The following is a 17,444-nucleotide window of genomic DNA, read 5'->3' as shown; positions in this document are numbered from 1 at the left end:
AGGATTCTGGGAACTCCGGAGACGGAAATTACTTCGCTTCTCTCTTCGGGTCGGGGAGGCTGTCTTGCGCCTGTCTCTGATTTCCCGAGTTAGGCGCTCCAGAACCTTTTGCCAATATGTATGACGCGGACGAGGGTAGGTGAACGATCCAAACCCAGTCGGCGGAGACCCGTTTAAGCAGGGAAGCGTGAGGGTTGTGGGTGGAGGGAGGGTTTGAGGCTCTCTCCCGCGTCCGCCGCCCGGGAGCCCCTTGTCGTGTTCCCAACATCCCCCAGGCCCGGCCGGAACCAAACTGGGCTTGCGAGAGGCGCAGGGTCAGGGAACGTGCGTTGATGTTTCCAGTCGGGTTCTGTGTTTCTCTCCACCGTCTTGTTCTTGTTCTGTCCCATATTGAGTGGTTTTTTTTTTTTTTTTTTTTTTGCGGTACTGGGGATTTGAACCCAGGGCCTTGTGCTTGAGGGGCAAGCACTCAACCAACTGAGCTATATCCCCAGCCCTAATGAGTCGTTTGAACTTGAATTAACCCCCCACCCCCGCTTTTCAATTTTCATTGAGGTCGCAGTTGATTAATTTTTTCTCATAATTTTTATTGATGCATTAAAGTTGTGCATAATGGTAGGGTTTGTTGTTCCATATTCGTACATGCACACCGTATAACAATATAATTTGACCAATACCTCTCCCAAGCACTTCCCCCATCCCTTCCCTACTCCCTACTCCTGCTCCCTTTCCTCTACTGATCTCTCTTCCATTTCATGAGATTCTCTCCCCACATTTCTTTTCGTTGCAGTTGATTTATTGAATAGCTCGATTTTTGAGCACCTGTGTTTTGCCAGATTGTACTAGGCTTATTAAATACACCGGGGACAAAGAATTTTGGAGGGTGAAGGGTTGGTCTAGTTTGGCATAACTTTTTGCAGTCTTAAGTCTAAATAAATTGCCTTAAAAGATGACCTTTAAATCTCCCACAGGATGACATAGTTCTCAGGTTATATGTATTCTGCTGAACAGGGCCAATTCGTCTTTTTACTTTTCACATATAGAATTCTTAGTCGTGCCTAATGTATATTCTTTTCTTTCTTTTTCTTTTGGTACCTGGGATTGAGCCCAGTGGTGCTTAGTCCTGAGTCGCATCCCCAGACTTTTCTATTTTTTATTTTGAGGCAGGGTCTCATAAAGTTGCTTAGGTCTTTGCTAAGTTGCTGAGGCTGGCTTTGAACTTGGGATCTTCCTGCCTCAACCTCCTTTGTTGCTGGGATTACTGGTGTGTACCACTGCACCTGCATATATTTTTAAGCTCCCTCTTTCCCTCCACTTCTGTTGTTTCAAACTTCATTTTTTTTTTTTTTTTAGCTCCCAGTTTTCTGGCCATCTTTCATATTTCTCATTCTGTTAGCTATCTCATAGAGAAAATAGAAGCAGCAGCTTAAAATTTTAAAATAGCTCAACATCTCAGTGTCATTCATCGTTTTTGTCTAGAAATCTTTTAGAATTGTTATATTCTCTACTTTTTAACTACTCTCTCAGTGGAAGAAAAATTCAAGAAAAGGTTTTTATAGCTTAAGTTTTTGGCTGGGTAATATATTCTCATCACTCACAAGCTGGAAAATATGAGTGTTGAAAAGTGTCAGGTCTCATTTTTGTTTACCAACTGCCCAGTTTGAACCCTCTCCACAGTTGGTACTGTTCTTAGATTTTTTTTTTAGTATGTGTATTATGTATATGTATATTATGTATGTATAAATCAGAATAAAAACCAGATATATAGGGCACATTCTTTTTTTCTAAAATATACTTTTATTTGTTCTAATTAGTTATACATAATAGTAGAATACATTTTGACACATCATACATGAATGAAATATGACTTCTCATTCGTCTGATTGTACATGATGTAGAGTTACATATAGGTCATGTAATCATATATGCTCATAAGTTAATAATGTCTGATTCATTCTACTGTCATTCCTATCCCCATGCCCCCTCCCCTCCCTTCATTCCCCTCTGTCTAGTCCAAAATATCACTAGCCTTGCCCCCCTCTCCTCCTTATTGTGAATTAGCATCCACGTATCAGAGAAAATTCGCCTTTGATTCTTTGGGATTGGTGTAGTTTGCTTAGCATAATATTCTCCAGTTCCATCCATTTACCAGCAAATGCCATAATTTCATTCTTTTAAGGCTAAGTAATAGTCCATGTTGCATACATATATCACAGTTTCTTTATCCATTCGTCTCTTGAAGGGCATGGGTTGGTTCCATAATTGAGCTATTGTGAATTAAGCTGCTATAAACAGTGTTGTGACTTTGTCACTATATTATGCTGATTTTTTGTGGGGTGAGTACTGGGAGTTGAACTCAGGGGCACTCAACCACTGAGCCACATCCCTAGCCCTACTTGTATTTTATAAAGAGACAGGATCTCACTGAGTTGTTTTGTGCCTTGCTGTTGCTGAGGCTGGCTTTGAACTGTGATCCTCCTGCTTCAGCCTCCTGAGTCGCTGGGATTACAGGCATGTACTACCTTGCCCAGTGTAGTATGCTGATTTTAAATCTTTTGGGTATAAACCTAGGAGTGGGATGATTGAGTCAAATGGTAGTTCCATTGCAAGTTTTCTGGGGAATCTCCATACTTTCCATAGTGGTTATACCAGTCTGCAGTCCCATCAGCAAATATGAGTGTACCTTTTTCCCCACATCCTTGCTAACTTGTATTGTTGCTTGTATTCTTGATGATTTCCATTCTGACTGGAGTGAGATGGAATTTCAGTGTAGTTTTGATTTGCATTTCTCTAGTTGCTAGGGATGTTGAACACTTTTCATATGTTTGTTGATTGATTTTCTTTTTCTGTGAAGTGCCTGTTTACTCCTTTGCTCCCATTTGTTGATTTTTTATTTTTATTTTTTTTGGTGTTAAGTTTTTTGAGTTTTTTATGTATCCTGGAGATTAAAGCTCTATCTGAGGTGCAAGCACACTTATTCTTTAATAGAAGAAAATGGGACTAATACTTGAGTGCCAGTGCATAATGATTTTTTTTTTTTTTTTTTTTTTTTTTTTGGGTGCTGGGGATCGAACCCAGGACCTTGTGTTTACAAGGCAAGCACTCTACTGGCTGAGCTATCTCCCCAGCCCTGCATAATGATTTTTAAAGTGCCTGTTGTTTAAATGACTGTTGGCTGTATAACTACTCCAAAACTTACTTGCCTAAAAATTATTACATTTTTGGGTTCTCTGGGATTTGTACAGGGCATTGGGCATGACTTATCTCTGCCCCACAATGCTGGTAGTTCTACTGGAAAGATGCAGGTCTGAGTGTTGACTTGATAGCCTGTGTGTGTTTACAGGATCTGGTTTACTCCCATGTCTGACATCCAGACTAGGAGTACTCAAAGACTAGGATTGCTCTTGTAAGTGACTTTCTCCTTATGGTTTGAGCATAAGGAGAAAGCAGCCTCAGAGTAGTAGTACTTTTTAGTGGCAATTCAGGGATCCAGTGTTTCTGCTGATCAAAACTGAATTGCCTTTCTGATATAACTTCTGAAGTCATGCAGCTTTATTCTTGTTACCGGAGAGTTGAAAATTCACTCAGATTCAAGGAGAGGATACATTGACCACTATATCTTGATAGTAGATCACATCATAGAAGTGCATGTGAAATGGGAAATGTGATCATGACCATCTTTAGAAAATATAGTTTATTATACCTGTATATGTATGAAATGTTGCTGTAATAGACCTCTCTACCTTAGGGTGTTACACAGGTATTGGAACCTTTTCTGGTTCTATCCCTTAGCCTGATCTCCTGTAGTCTCTGAGGAGCTTATTGGTTAGAGGACTATGTCTGAGCTTTCTTCTAGTTATCATTATCTTTAACTATAAGTGAAAATTTTTATGAACTTTCTGGAGAAGATGGAAAACTTACAAATTCTTGCAAACTTACATTGAAACTTTGTAATAAAATCTCTTTTTATATGGGAAGAATACCTATGTGACACAGACATATTATTCTGTTATGTCATTAGCTGAAATTTTAGAAAAACGGGATAAAATGATTGCTTTTTATTCAGCAGACATTATGCTTAAAGTGTTAGCTAATGGTATTGCATATAATATTTTTGTGTTTGCAGATATGCAATATGATGAGGATGATGATGAAATCACCCCAGATTTGTGGCAAGAAGCATGCTGGATTGTAATCAGGTAATGTTTTTTTTTTGAACAAACTGAATAAGCTTTGAAAGGCACTATAAAGCATAAGGGGATTTTTCTGCTTTTTCTATTCCTCATAGGTAGATGTTCTCTATGAATATGTTATGAGAGTTTTTATTCACTTTTATTTTTTTAAGTATTTCATACTTAAAAGTCACATAAGGAATTCACTTATACATTTCACTGGATTCTCTAAATGTTAACTTTATACAACGTTTTATTAGTATTTTTTTCTCCTCTGTACATATTTTTTTTTCTGAAACATTTGTAAGTTACATAAGAACAGTTTTTTACATAATCATAACACAGGAATTGAATCAGTATTGGTATTTTCTAGTTGTCCTAATAATGATTACAGAAAAATTAAAAAAAAACCAAAACTTTCTTTATTTGATTCTGGGTCCAATCTAGAACCACATATTCTTTTTTATTAAAATTTAAAAAAATTTTTACAGACTGCATTTGGATTCAGTGGGTTATAACTTTTAATTTCTATGGTTGTACACAATGTAGATTCACACCATTCATACAATCATACATATACATAGGGTAATACTGTTGTATTTTGTTTTTATGGCTTCTTATTCTATATTCTTTAATTTGGAACAATTTCTCAGTTGGTCTATCTCTAGTTTTTTTTTTTTTTTTTTTGACCTTGACAGTTTTGAAAAATATAGGTCAATTACTTTTTTTTTTTTTTTTTTTTTTGAGGTGGGGGTGTAGATGCTGGGATTTAAACCTATGGCCTTATGCATGCAGGCATGCCTTCTACCATGATCCACATTGAACCTCCTGGTTATTTTATAGAATGCTTTTTAGTTTTTTTTTTTTTTTTCTCCTTTTTCCCTGATGCTTCTTTGGAACTAGATTCAGATTACTTTTGGCAGAAGTGATATTCTTTTCTAGTGCCCTGTATCAGAAAGAACATTTGTTCTATTACTGTGATATTAAGTTAATTCCATGGTTTGTGTGTGTTGTGTGTGTGTTCTCTCTCTCTCTCTCTCTCTCTCTCTCTCTCTCTCTCTCTCTCTCTCTCTCTCCCCCTCTCTCTTTCTCTTTCTCTCTCTCCCTCTCTCTCTCTCTCTCTCTCTCTCTCTCTCTTTCTCTTTGTCTCTCTCTTGGTATTGAGTGTTGAACCCGGGGTGCTTAACCACTGAACCACATCCCCAGTCCTTTTTGTTTATTTTTTATTTTGAGGCAGGGTCTCACTAAGGGTCTTAGGGCCTCACCAAGGTTTTGAGGCTGGCCTGGAACTTGGGATCCCCCTTTCTCAGCCTCCTGAGAGGGCTGGGATTACAGGCAACCACCACCATGTCCCGTTTTTAACATTATTGTAAGTGGGTAAAGTTACAATGGGTTGCGTTCAACCCCAATTCCCATCCAATTCTAAGTGTAATCAAAATGTATTTAAACTAGGTAAAAAGCTTTATATATGGTACAGCTCAGTAGTAGAGCACTTGCCTAGTATGCAGAAGACCCCTTGGTCTGATGCCCCAGCACCAAAACAAATGAATAAACAAAAACCTTACATAGTAAAAAATGTAACTTATAAGCGATAAAGTAGCATCTTGTTATGATAAAGTAGCATCCTGTTAGGTTAGAATATTAAGTGCTTATGACCCTTCTCTCTGAATAACAAACTGACATTACTTTATGTATGGTAACATGATTATGGATGTTCTCTGAGCCCTATTAGTTCAGAGTGCATATCCTTTTGGTTAACATATCCTTTTCAAAGAATATGTGCTTCTGACAGTTTGCCATTTGCAATTGGAAAATAACTGAATATCTTTCTTGAATGTTGTTTTGTTAGAAAAAGTATTTTGATCTGAAGCAAAAAAGTTATTTCAATACATGTAGGAGATTGCTGAAAGATAAAGTACTGTATTGTGAATAGTCACAACATTTATTTATCATTTGTTACAAGATAAATTATTTCCTTTTTAAAAATTTTTTTTAGTTATAGATAGACACAGCACCTTTATTTTATTTATTTATGTGGTACTGAGGATTGAAATCTGTGCCTCACGAATGCCAGGCAAGTGCCCTATCACTGAGCCACAACCCCAGCCCAAGTATAAGTTATTTCATTTAAAAATTTTTGACTGAAGGTACTTTCTTATTGTCAGGCGGAATTTTGTTTCACTTTTTAACATCAAGTGATTTTTTGTTGTTGTTGTTTTGTTTTAAGCACTGGGATTGAACCTGTGTCCTTGCATATGCAAGGCAAACACTTTACCACTGAGCTGTATCCCCAGCCCTTTTTGTTTTGAGACAGGGTTTCACAGAGTTGCTCAGACTGACCTCAAACTTAGGATCCTCCTGCCTCATCCTTCTAAGTAGCTGGGATTAACATGCGTGTGCTGCTATGCTTGTGTTTTTTTTTTTTTTTTTTTTTTTTTTCTTTAAAGAGATGGGTTTTTGCTGGACGTGGTGATGCATGCCTGTAATCCCCAGTGGCTTGGGAGGCTGAGGCAGGAGGATCACGAGTTCAAAGCCAGCCTCAATAATGGCAAGGTGCTAAGCAACTCAGACCCTGTCTCTAAATAAAATAGAAAATAGGGCTGGGAATATGGCTTAGTGGTTGAGTGCCCCTGAGTTCAATCCCTGGTCCTCTTCAGTCTCCCCCCAAAAAAGAGAGAGATGGGGTCTTTCTGTTGCCCAGTCTGGCCCTAAACTCCAGGGCTCAAATGTTGCTCTTATCTCAGCCTCCCATGTAGTTGGGACTTACAGGTGCATGCCACTGCACCTGGCTGTTTAGATTGTTGTATGTGTTGGCGAGAAGAGTGCTAGAGATCAGATCCAGAGCCATATGTGTGCTAGAAAACGTTTGCTCTACCACTGATCTACATTCACAGTCGTACAGGACAGCATTTTAATGAAGTACTATTAAGATTTTAGGGAAAATAGTTATGAATCAGTGTCCTGAAGTAATGAAACATTTCTATAGTTTTGTGAAGATTTTTCATCTTAAATTCTCCATATCAACCATTGTTACTTATATTAAGCTATGCTTTCCATGTGATTTTTACATATCGGTAGGTGTCCCTGATAGTTGAGAAGTTTCTCCTGCTATCCCACAGTCTACTGAAAGAAAATGCCCCAGCCACTTAAAAAAAGGAAAAGAAAGGGGCTAGGACTGTAGCTCAGTGGAAGAGCTTTTGCCTCACACGTTTGAGGCACTAGGTTCGATCCTCAGTACCATATAAAAATAAATAAATAAATAAAGATTACAAAGAAAAAGAAAAGAAAATGCCCCATTCTTAGGCTGTGCTTTATACAAGGATGGTTGTATGCTTTATTCTGTACCGTAGGACCTAACTTTCAATATTGGTGGTCATAATTGATTGGATCAGGTTAAGGCCTTGTTAGAGAGTCAGCCATTTTTTAGGCCTGCCAATGACCTAGGTGATTTGATGATGCCAAAATGGGAGGCTGGTGATTATTTGGGCTATCATATCTTAGAAAATTGATGTAAGGATCTAAGAGAGTCAGTGAGTAATTACTAGGAAGAGGGACATAGAAGCTAAGACTCACAGGCATTAAATGGCAGTGTCACAAGGTGGAGGAATTGAGACAGATGTGATGAGGTACTTCCTATTGCTGAGGACTGATGAGGCAGTCCAGTTCTTAGGGTTGTGCTGGATCTCAGAACTCTCCAGCCTCTGATGCCTAACTGCAGCTTTCCTGGGTGGTACTGGGGAGTCATCTGCTGAGATTTCTCTTGCATTTTTCTCTCTTTCTGTCTTACGTGTTTCTTTCCCTGTCCCTTTCCTGTTCCTTGTGACTAATAAGGTCCATCCTCCTCTAGGACCTTGTAATTTCTGTATCTATACTACTAACTCATCTCTCACACATGCTTCATTTTTATCACCAGTCATTTGCTGAGTATTTTCACTTAAATGACTTACTCTCATCTCTCCTTTAACATATTCTAAAGAGAACTAATGATCTTTGTTTTTGTTATTGTTTTGGTGCTGGGGCTCTAACCCAGAACCTTGTGTGTGCTAATGAGCAATATCCCCAACCCCAGAACTAATGATTTCTAACCTAAAATTCATACACATTCCCTATTTTAGTTTTGTTTGTTTTTGTTCTTTTTTTTTTTTTAAACTGGGCATTGAACTCAGGGGCACTTAACCACTGTATTTTATTTAGAAAGAGGATCTCACTGAGTTGCTTAGGGCCTCACTAAGTTACTGAGGCTGGTTTTGAACTTCCAGTCCTCCCACCTTAGCCTCCCAACCCACTGGGATTGCAGGCGTGTACCACTGGTTCCTGCCCCCAATTGTAGTTGTTAATATCACCATCTTCCCTTTTATTCAAATTAAAATTTTTAATATTATTTTTCACTCTCCATTTTCTTTTGACCCTTTTTTCAAGAAATGTTTCAAAGTGGTTGAATAAAATTTGTCTACAAAATACCTAGTGTTGACGTTATTCCTTTTTTTAGGTACCTCATAATATCTTGTTTAGTGGTTGGCATTTAGTGATTGGTTCTTCAGAGTATTTGAATTGAATTATAATGAGAATAAAGAAATATGCTAGAAAAAAAACCAAGTTGAAACTGATTTTGGACTTCATTATTTTCCTAGTTCTTATTTTGATGAAAAAGGCTTGGTCAGACAACAGTTGGATTCTTTTGATGAGTTTATTCAGATGTCCGTTCAAAGAATTGTGGAAGATGCTCCACCTATTGACCTACAAGCTGAAGCTCAACATGCTAGTGGAGAAGTCGAAGAACCAGTAAGATGGTTATTCTAATAAGTTACATAGATAGAAGATAGTTTGAAATTTCAGCCCTGCTTGCACTTGGCTTTGAAGGTTAAAAGTCAGTAAGAGTTTTTAGCAGTGTACTTACAGCATCTTCAGTCAACTTCTGATTTATTCTTACTAGAGACATGATTTTGTAAGTAAGTGAAAACCCTAATCCTTATGCAGAATGGGGGTATTTAATAGTTGGGAAGAAGGAACTCAAAGATGAACAACTAAGAGAAGCAAGCCAGAAATAATTACTTTAAGTAATTCTTTTTGCCTTTTTTCCCCCCATTCAGCTCTGGGGATCGAACTCAGGACCTTGTACATGCTAGGAAGTCACTCTACCCCTGAGCTATGTGCCAACCCCTTTTTATTTCTTATTGAAACAGTCTTTCTCTTTGCAAAGGCTGACCTCAAGCATGAAAACCATCCTGCCTTAGACTTCCAAGTAGCTAGGATTATAGGCAGTGCCATCATGCCTGGAGAAGAAAAAGTGTTAGGAGGACTTTTTCTCCTGATTTTTGTTTATTTCATGGATGCATTATTATAACAGTATGAGATTTAAAAAAGGAAAATCACAAGCTGAATGTGGGGATGCCTGTCTGTAATCCTAGCTATTTCAGTTTGAGCACAGCCTGGGTAAGAAGGGGAGACCATTCTCAAAGCACCAACAAAAGACAAAAAGGAAAATCATCAAAAACCTATTAACCCTTTCTATTTTTTCAGTTCTTTAAAGTTTTATTCACATATGTGAATTTTTAAGCATTGTTAAAATTATAACTTAAAATTATAAAATTGTTAAATGTATAATTTTAGTTTTATATAATGATTGTAAAGTCTAAAATAATGAGTTGGCTGTCCCCAGTTTTAGAAATGTAGAGAGAGGCAGCTGAGGGATAATGTTGGACTTTGATTAACAGGGAAAACTGTAAAACAAAATGAGGTAGAGTTAGATAGTGGGAAAGGTGGTTATTTCTAGCCATTTCAGTCTTATTTCTCCATAGCTTATATTTAAAGGGCTGGTTTGTTCTCATTCTAATTTGACATGCTACACAGAATTTTGCTCTTAACAGCAAAAGTAATTGAGTTTTCAGGGGCTGTGATGGAAAAAGGAACATAAGATTTCTTTTTATCTCATTTTTTTCCTCATGGTTTATGGATAAGTAGAGAGGTAATAGTATAACAGCGTATTCAAAATACCAGTAGAAGTGATCTGTAAAGCTTAGTTATCAGAGCTTAGTAGAAAAGAAGAGCAGATGAGAAAGATGCTTAGGCATTTCCACAAGAAAGTATTTGATGTATTTGGTTTGAGAATGGGATGGGAACCACAGCAGTCAACCTCTAAATTTTAGTTTATCTTCCCCCCACCTCCCACCCCATAATACTAGGTATTTAACCCAGGGCCTCACCTGTGGTGAGGCAAGTCCTCTACCATTGAGCTATATTCCCAGCCCTCTTTATTTCATTTTGAGATAGGGCCTTAATGAGTTACCCAGGCAGTCTTTGCCTCAGTCACTCAAGTAGCTGGGATCACAGGTGTGTGCCACTGCACCCAGCTCAGTTTCTGTTTTTGGTCTTACTGGATGATAAGATGGAGCCAGATTGTCAGAGATTTTGGATGATGTGAGGAATTGTTGAAAAATTGTCAAGAGAATATGCATAAAGCATTATTTAAGAAAGGTCGCTTTTGAAATGGTATTTACTTGGAAGGGAAAGAGGCTGGAAGTAGTTGAAAATCTTAGAATAGTCTAAGATAATTTCCTAAACTAGAATGATGATGGAAATAAGGAATGGAGGGTTCCTTTTCCTTGGTTCAGTACTCCAACCAATTCTGTTTTCCCTTTATCTATTCTAGCTTGGGAGCTTTGGATATCAATAATTTTCCCTTAGGAAAGGTTCTGCTTAGTGCCATCTTCTATGAGATTTGATGTAGAGAGAATCCTGTATCTGTTTTTTTCTGAAGTTATATTCATGGATCTTGTTTAATTAGGTAGCAAATGTTTAATTGAGAACTTTTTGTTTGTATTTTGCTGTGGGTTGAGTTACAGTCAGCCAGGATTGGAAGTGCTTAGTACTTTATACAGAATGAGAATGATTAGGATTTCTCTTTTGGGTGTGTGTGTGTGTGTGTGTTTGTGTTTGTGTGTTTGGTACTGGGAATTTAACCCAAGGGTGCTTTACCACTGAACTGTATCCCAAGCCTTTTAAAATTTTTTTTACAATTTTGAGACAGGGTCTCGCTAAGTTGCTTAGGAGTTTGCTAAGTTGCTGAGGCTGTCCTTGAACTTGCCATCCTCTTGTCTCAGACTCCTGAGTCTCTGGGACTATAGGCATGTGCCACTGTGCCTCCCCCTCCCCCCCTTTTTTTTTGGATGTTTAATGGAAGAGTTAGGTTTATTTTTTTCTAATATTCTATTGATTAGATTGGAACAGTTCTAAATGTCAGTTTATTTTTGTTCTCTGGTCATTTTGTACTTTTGACCTTAACCAGAGAAAGGGGTATGAAATCGTATAGATCATTAATAAAATTTGTTTTGACTGATATAAACCTGTATGCAGTTTTATGTACCTATGGCATATTAAATCATTTTATTTCTGCCTTAAGAAAGCAATTAGATGTAAAACTATACATATATGTAGTGTGTATGTTGACTTTGAAGAGTCCTCATATCAATACAATAGATTAATTTTGCCAGTTTGAAGAGCTAATTTTACTTAAAATATTATTATCAGTTATTAACGTCAGAATCAATAAGATGTTTATGGGATAAATTATTTACCCATATCTTGTTTCTTGTTTAATTTTAGCCAAGGTATTTGTTGAAGTTTGAACAGATTTACCTCTCCAAACCTACCCATTGGGAAAGAGATGGTGCTCCTTCACCAATGATGCCAAATGAGGCCAGATTAAGAAATCTCACGTAAGAAATATATGTATATTTTTTGTCATCAACAGATACTGAAATAGAATTCAGAAAATATGTGTTAACCAGGTGAGGATTTATGTTTTAGCAAATACCCTACTATTGCTCAACTGTGACCTACTTCTATTTTTAAAGGTATTCTGCTCCACTTTATGTTGACATAACAAAAACAGTCATTAAAGAAGGTGAAGAACAACTTCAGACTCAGCATCAGAAAACTTTTATAGGAAAAATTCCAATTATGTTGCGTTCAACTTACTGCCTGTTAAATGGCTTAACAGATCGTGACCTTTGTGAGTTAAATGAATGTCCCTTGGATCCTGGTGGCTATTTTATTATTAATGGATCTGAAAAGGTATAGTAACATTATTTTAAAACATTACAAAATGATATTTAAAATTTAAATTATTAAAGTTGAAATGAAAAAGTAGACTTTCATACAGGGTAACCAGAAAGTGGAAGTTAAAATTATTTATGGTATGACAGCTAAACTTAAGCTTTATTTAGATGAATATAATATAAACGAGTATTTCATCGGTTGTTAGAATTATATATTTCTACGAAGCATTTAATACAAAATGGAGTTTGTAAAGTTCAAGAATTACTGTTTCCCTGTGAACCTTTATGATCAAGTTAAATTAAGGTGCACGTTTCACTCTTTGTACTTCAATGTCCTTTTGGTTTCCTGGCTATAACTTTCTTATTGCCCATACAGGTTCTGATTGCCCAAGAGAAAATGGCAACAAACACAGTCTATGTGTTTGCCAAAAAGGATTCTAAATATGCCTACACAGGAGAGTGTAGGTCATGTCTGGAGAATTCTTCCCGACCTACCAGTACTATATGGGTTAGCATGCTGGCAAGAGGAGGGCAGGTATGGTCTGGGATATGATATGTTGTTTTTTTTCATTCCTTTGTGTCTTGTTTTGCATTCTTAGTCAAAAAAAGCTTCTCTGGAGCATGTTATTGGTATTATGTGTTAGGTATTATTATTATTGCCATGTAACAGATTACTCCAACAGCAACATTTATCATCTTGTAGTTTCTGTGGGTCAGGAATCTGGGTGCAGCTTAACTGGGTCCTCAGGCTGAGTGTCTCTCATAAGGTGATAGTCAAGGTGTTTGCCTATGCTGCAGTCATCCCAAGCTTATTCACATGTTTGTTGGCAGGATTCAGTTCCTTAATAGCCATTGGACAGTTTCAGGTCTTTACTGGCTGTTGGTTGGAAGCCTCTCTGTTTTCTTGCTATGTGGGCCTCTCCATTCAGTAGCTGACACAGAGCAAGCACAAAGAGCCATAGAGCCAGGCACAGTGACACATGTGTATAATTCCAGCAACTTGGGAGGCTGAGGCAGGATGATCATAAGTGTGAGGCCAGCCTGAGAAATTTAGCAAGACCTTGTCTCAAAAAAAATAACGGGGGGGAGGGTCGGTGCTAAGGATGTGGTAGAATGCCCAGAAAGGCCCACGTAATCCCTGGTATGGGGAGTAGGGGCTGGCAGAAGAGCTAGAGAGTATAAGCAAGTTGGAACCACTCTTTTATAGCTTACTCAGGGATTCTATCGTAAGTTTTTATTTTTCTTTGTGGTACTTGGGAATGGACCCAGGAGTGCTCTTCTGACTGCATCCCCACTCCTTTGGAAGAAATTAAAAAAGAGGAGCTTGTATGTAAGAGGCTGTTTTTTAGTTTTGAAGTGGTATTCAAACAAGATACCTCACTGTTTTAGTCAGCTTTTTTGCTGTTGTGACTAAAGGACCTGACCAGCACGATGGTAGGGAAGGAAAAGGTTGAGGGCTTATGAATTCAGAGGTCTTAGTCTGTAGAATTCTGGCTCCATTCCTCGGGGCTTGAAGTGAGGCAGAACATTATGGCAGAAGAGTGGGGCTGAGGGAAACAACCTACATGGTAATCAGAAAGCAAGAGAGACTCCACTTGTCATATACCCAAAGCCACGCCCCCAATTCCTGCCTTCTCCAGCCATACCCTGCCATTTCAGTTACCACTCAGTTAATCCCTATCTGGATCAATTCACTCATTCGGTTAAGGATATAACCCAATTGTTTCTTCTCCAAACCTTGCATTGCCTCAAACGTGAACTTTTAGGGGACAGCACATCTAAACAACAACACTCACAGATCAGCTCTGACTTAATATTTAGTTTTTATTCTGTACTTAGCTTTTTCTTTCTTTTTTTTTTTTTTTGTACTTAGCTTTTTCTATATTTGTCTATTCATGTCCTTGCTCTTTTACTGCTCATCTATTTTTTTCTTCTCAAGACCCCCTAACCCCCAGGCGGGGAGGGTATCAATTGTATTTGTATTCTTTGGCAGCCAAAAGTCATTTCCAAATGTGGTATTTGGTTAATTCTTAGAGGATCTTGACAGGTAGATGGATGAGAATGGAAGTTCTATATGGTTTAAATGATCAGGATGTCTGTAAAATTAGTTAGCTTAAGTGGTTTTGAAAAGCAGTCGTAGGAGGTTCCTCAGAGTATGGGGAGACGTGATTTTTTGAAATATATGAACTTAAGTGGTTTGCTTGCTGTCTCCCATTTTTTGGGGGGGGTTTATAAAAAAATTATTTTTTTTTTGTTTGGTGGTATTGGGGATTGAACTTTGAGGTACTTTACCACAGAGCTATACCCCTATCCCTTTTTATTTTTGATTTTGAGACAGGGTTTTGCTAGGTTGTGGAGACTGGTTTAGATTTTACCAAGGCTGACTTCAAACTTATAAACCTCCTGCCTACGCCATCTGAGTAGCTGGAATTTAAATGGTTTTCTTGGTGCTTTTATATTTCTCTGAGCTCTTGTATATTTGTATTCTAATGGTATTTATTTTTCTAGGGTGCAAAAAAAAGTGCTATTGGTCAGCGCATCGTGGCAACTCTACCATATATCAAGCAAGAAGTTCCCATCATTATTGTGTTCAGAGCATTAGGTTTTGTGTCTGATAGAGATATCCTAGAACATATTATTTATGATTTTGAAGATCCAGAGATGATGGAAATGGTAATGTGAAAACAAAATGTATTTATAGTGTCTGATAAGAAACTTAGGGTACTAATTGTTGCTAACCATAAAACATAGCAGAGCTGGGTGTGGTGGCGCATACCTGTAATCCCAGCAGCTCCAGAGACTGAGGCAGGAGGATGGCAAGTTCAAAGCCAGCCTCAGCAACTCAGCAAGATCCTGTCTTTAAATGAAGTATAAAAAAGACTGGGGGTGTGACTCAGTGGTCAAGTGTTCCTGGGTTCAATCCCTGGTACCAAAACAAACAAACCCTAAAACAGCAGAAATCTGTGGAGAGCAATTTGACTGTCACAAATTTCATGTGTAGTGAAAGTCTTCTCTGTCTAGACCTCTCTGACAGTTCTGTATAAAATAGATGTAAAAAGTAGAGACAGCCAAAAGTTCAATGGCAGCCCCATGAAGAAAGCAGTAAGGAAAATTATAAAAGTACACTAGTCTAGTGTAATTTAATAAAAAGGGAAAATGAGTAGTTGATATCTTTTTTTTTTCTTTTTATTTTGAGGAAAAGAAAAACCTTTTTGTTTTGTAGGAATTTCAAACTTAGAGAACAGTTGCTAGAGTAGTACCCAGAACTCTGTATTCTTCACTCAGATTTAGTTGTTAACGTGGCTACATTTGCTTTATTATTCTATCTATACATATACATGACTTTTTTCTGGACCATTTGAGAGTAAGTTAACAGGTATTATGTCTCTTTACTCCTAATATTTCAGTGTCTGTTTCCTAAGATCCAAGATATTCACTTACTTAATCATAGTATAATTACTAAAATCAAGAAATTTAATATAGATGTAATACTATGAATATGCAGATCTTACACATTTGCTAGTTGTCCCCATAATACCTTTTCTTCCCTTCCCTTATATAGGGGATTGAATTTAGGGACATTATACTACTGAGCTATAGCCTCATTTGTGTGTGTGTGTGTGTGTGTGTGAGTGAGTGAGTGAGTTCACGCAGTGCTGGGGATCAAACTCTGGGCCTAGGGATCAAACTCTGGGCCTTGAGCATGGTAGACGAGTGTTCTACCACTGAGCCACATCCTCAACTCCCATATTGTTTTGTATATTTTGAGACAGTCTTGCAAAGTTGCCTAGTCTGACCTGGAACTTGGAATCTTCCTTCCTTAGCCTCCTTAGTGCCCTACCATACCCAGCTCCAGTAATATCTTTAATAGTATTTTTTTTTTTTTTCTTAGTCCAGAATCCAAATCAGGATAATTTATTGCATTTTTTTTTGTTTGTTTTTGTACCAGGGTTTTAACCCAGGAGTGTTTTTACCACTAAGCTACATCCCTAGCCCTTTTGATTTTTAATTTTGAGACCAGGTCTTAATAAGTTGCTTAGAGCCACACTAAGTTACTGAGGCTGGCCCTGAACTTGTGATCTTCTTGCATCAGCCTCCCCAGTTGCTGGGATAACAAGTCTTTTATGACTCTTAATTTTGTAGAGAAGATATGCCATTTTTTTAAATGGAATTGAGATATTTCCTCATGATTAGATTGAATTTAGGCTTTTTTTTGGTGGGGGGGACATAATAGAGAAGCAATATTATGTGCTTCACAGGGCATTGCATTAAGTCACATGATGTCATTTTGTCCCATTTTCAGTAATGCTAACATTTTTTTCTTTTTCGTTTTTTGTTTGGTGGTACTGGGGATTAAACCACTGTCCTATATCTGTATCCCTTATTGTTTTTTTTTTTTTTGTGGTGCTGGGGATTTGAACCCAGGGCCTTGTGCTTGTGAGGCAAGCACTCTACCAACTGAGCTATATCCCCAGCCCCCCTTATTGTTTTGAGACAAAGGCTTGCTAAAGTTGCCCATGCTGATCTCAAACTTGAGATCTTCCTGCCTTGGCTTCCTGTGTTGCTGGGATTACAGGCCTGCCTCATCCCACCTGATTCTATACTCTTTCCTCAAGTTTGGTGCCATGATTGAACTTTGGATGTTTAAACTGGTGAATAAGTGGCAGGAAGATGTAGGAAGTCAAAGGCAAGAAAGCCATTTTAATATATATGCTAGAATTAAGGGTTACTTATAGAGACCAAAGTTATGAAATATTACTCCTTATTTCTCAGGCTCATTATTATGTAAAATTAGAAATTTATAATGTCAGAATAGAATGGAACTTAGAAATTACTTCGTCCAACCCATTTGTAGATAAGGAAACAGATTATATGACTACTTGGAGGCCCCAGATAGCTAGTAGTAGACATGAAATGCAGGTCTCTTTATATATAAACAAATATATATTGCATACATAAATGTATTTACATTTAAATATATTGCAGTAATATACATTTATCTATATAAATATATACACACAGCCACATTCATAAAAATAACGTGTAAATTTTATATTTTAAACTTGGAATCCTCCTGCCTCAGGGCGCAATGTGCTTTACAAAAATATCAAATGGTTTTATTTATGTATTAAAAATTTCTTGGCCAGGTACAATATTGCAGGCCTGTAATTCTAGCTACTTATGACCTAATTAGAATGCATTAATCTAAACAGTA

The 17,444-nt window shown here is 37.5% G+C and overlaps 1 protein-coding gene across 1 annotated transcript in view; it reads left to right on the top strand.

Moving 5' to 3' along the window:
* The first annotated feature begins 8 nt into the window (after window positions 1-8).
* Window positions 9-17,444, top strand: part of Polr2b (RNA polymerase II subunit B) — a 47,452-nt gene continuing 30,016 nt past the window's right edge. Inside the window, 7 exon segments of the mRNA XM_047567305.1 lie at window positions 9-135; window positions 4,127-4,199; window positions 8,804-8,954; window positions 11,775-11,887; window positions 12,026-12,245; window positions 12,606-12,764; window positions 14,738-14,902. Coding sequence (XP_047423261.1) covers window positions 117-135; window positions 4,127-4,199; window positions 8,804-8,954; window positions 11,775-11,887; window positions 12,026-12,245; window positions 12,606-12,764; window positions 14,738-14,902 — 900 coding nt within the window. The 5' untranslated portion in view covers window positions 9-116.

This window comes from Sciurus carolinensis, chromosome 10, assembly GCF_902686445.1.
Source record: "Sciurus carolinensis chromosome 10, mSciCar1.2, whole genome shotgun sequence".
Taxonomy (NCBI): Eukaryota; Metazoa; Chordata; class Mammalia; order Rodentia; family Sciuridae; genus Sciurus; species Sciurus carolinensis.
The sequence above is the reverse complement of the archived record's forward strand: the minus strand, read 5'-3'. Positions and strand labels throughout refer to the sequence as shown.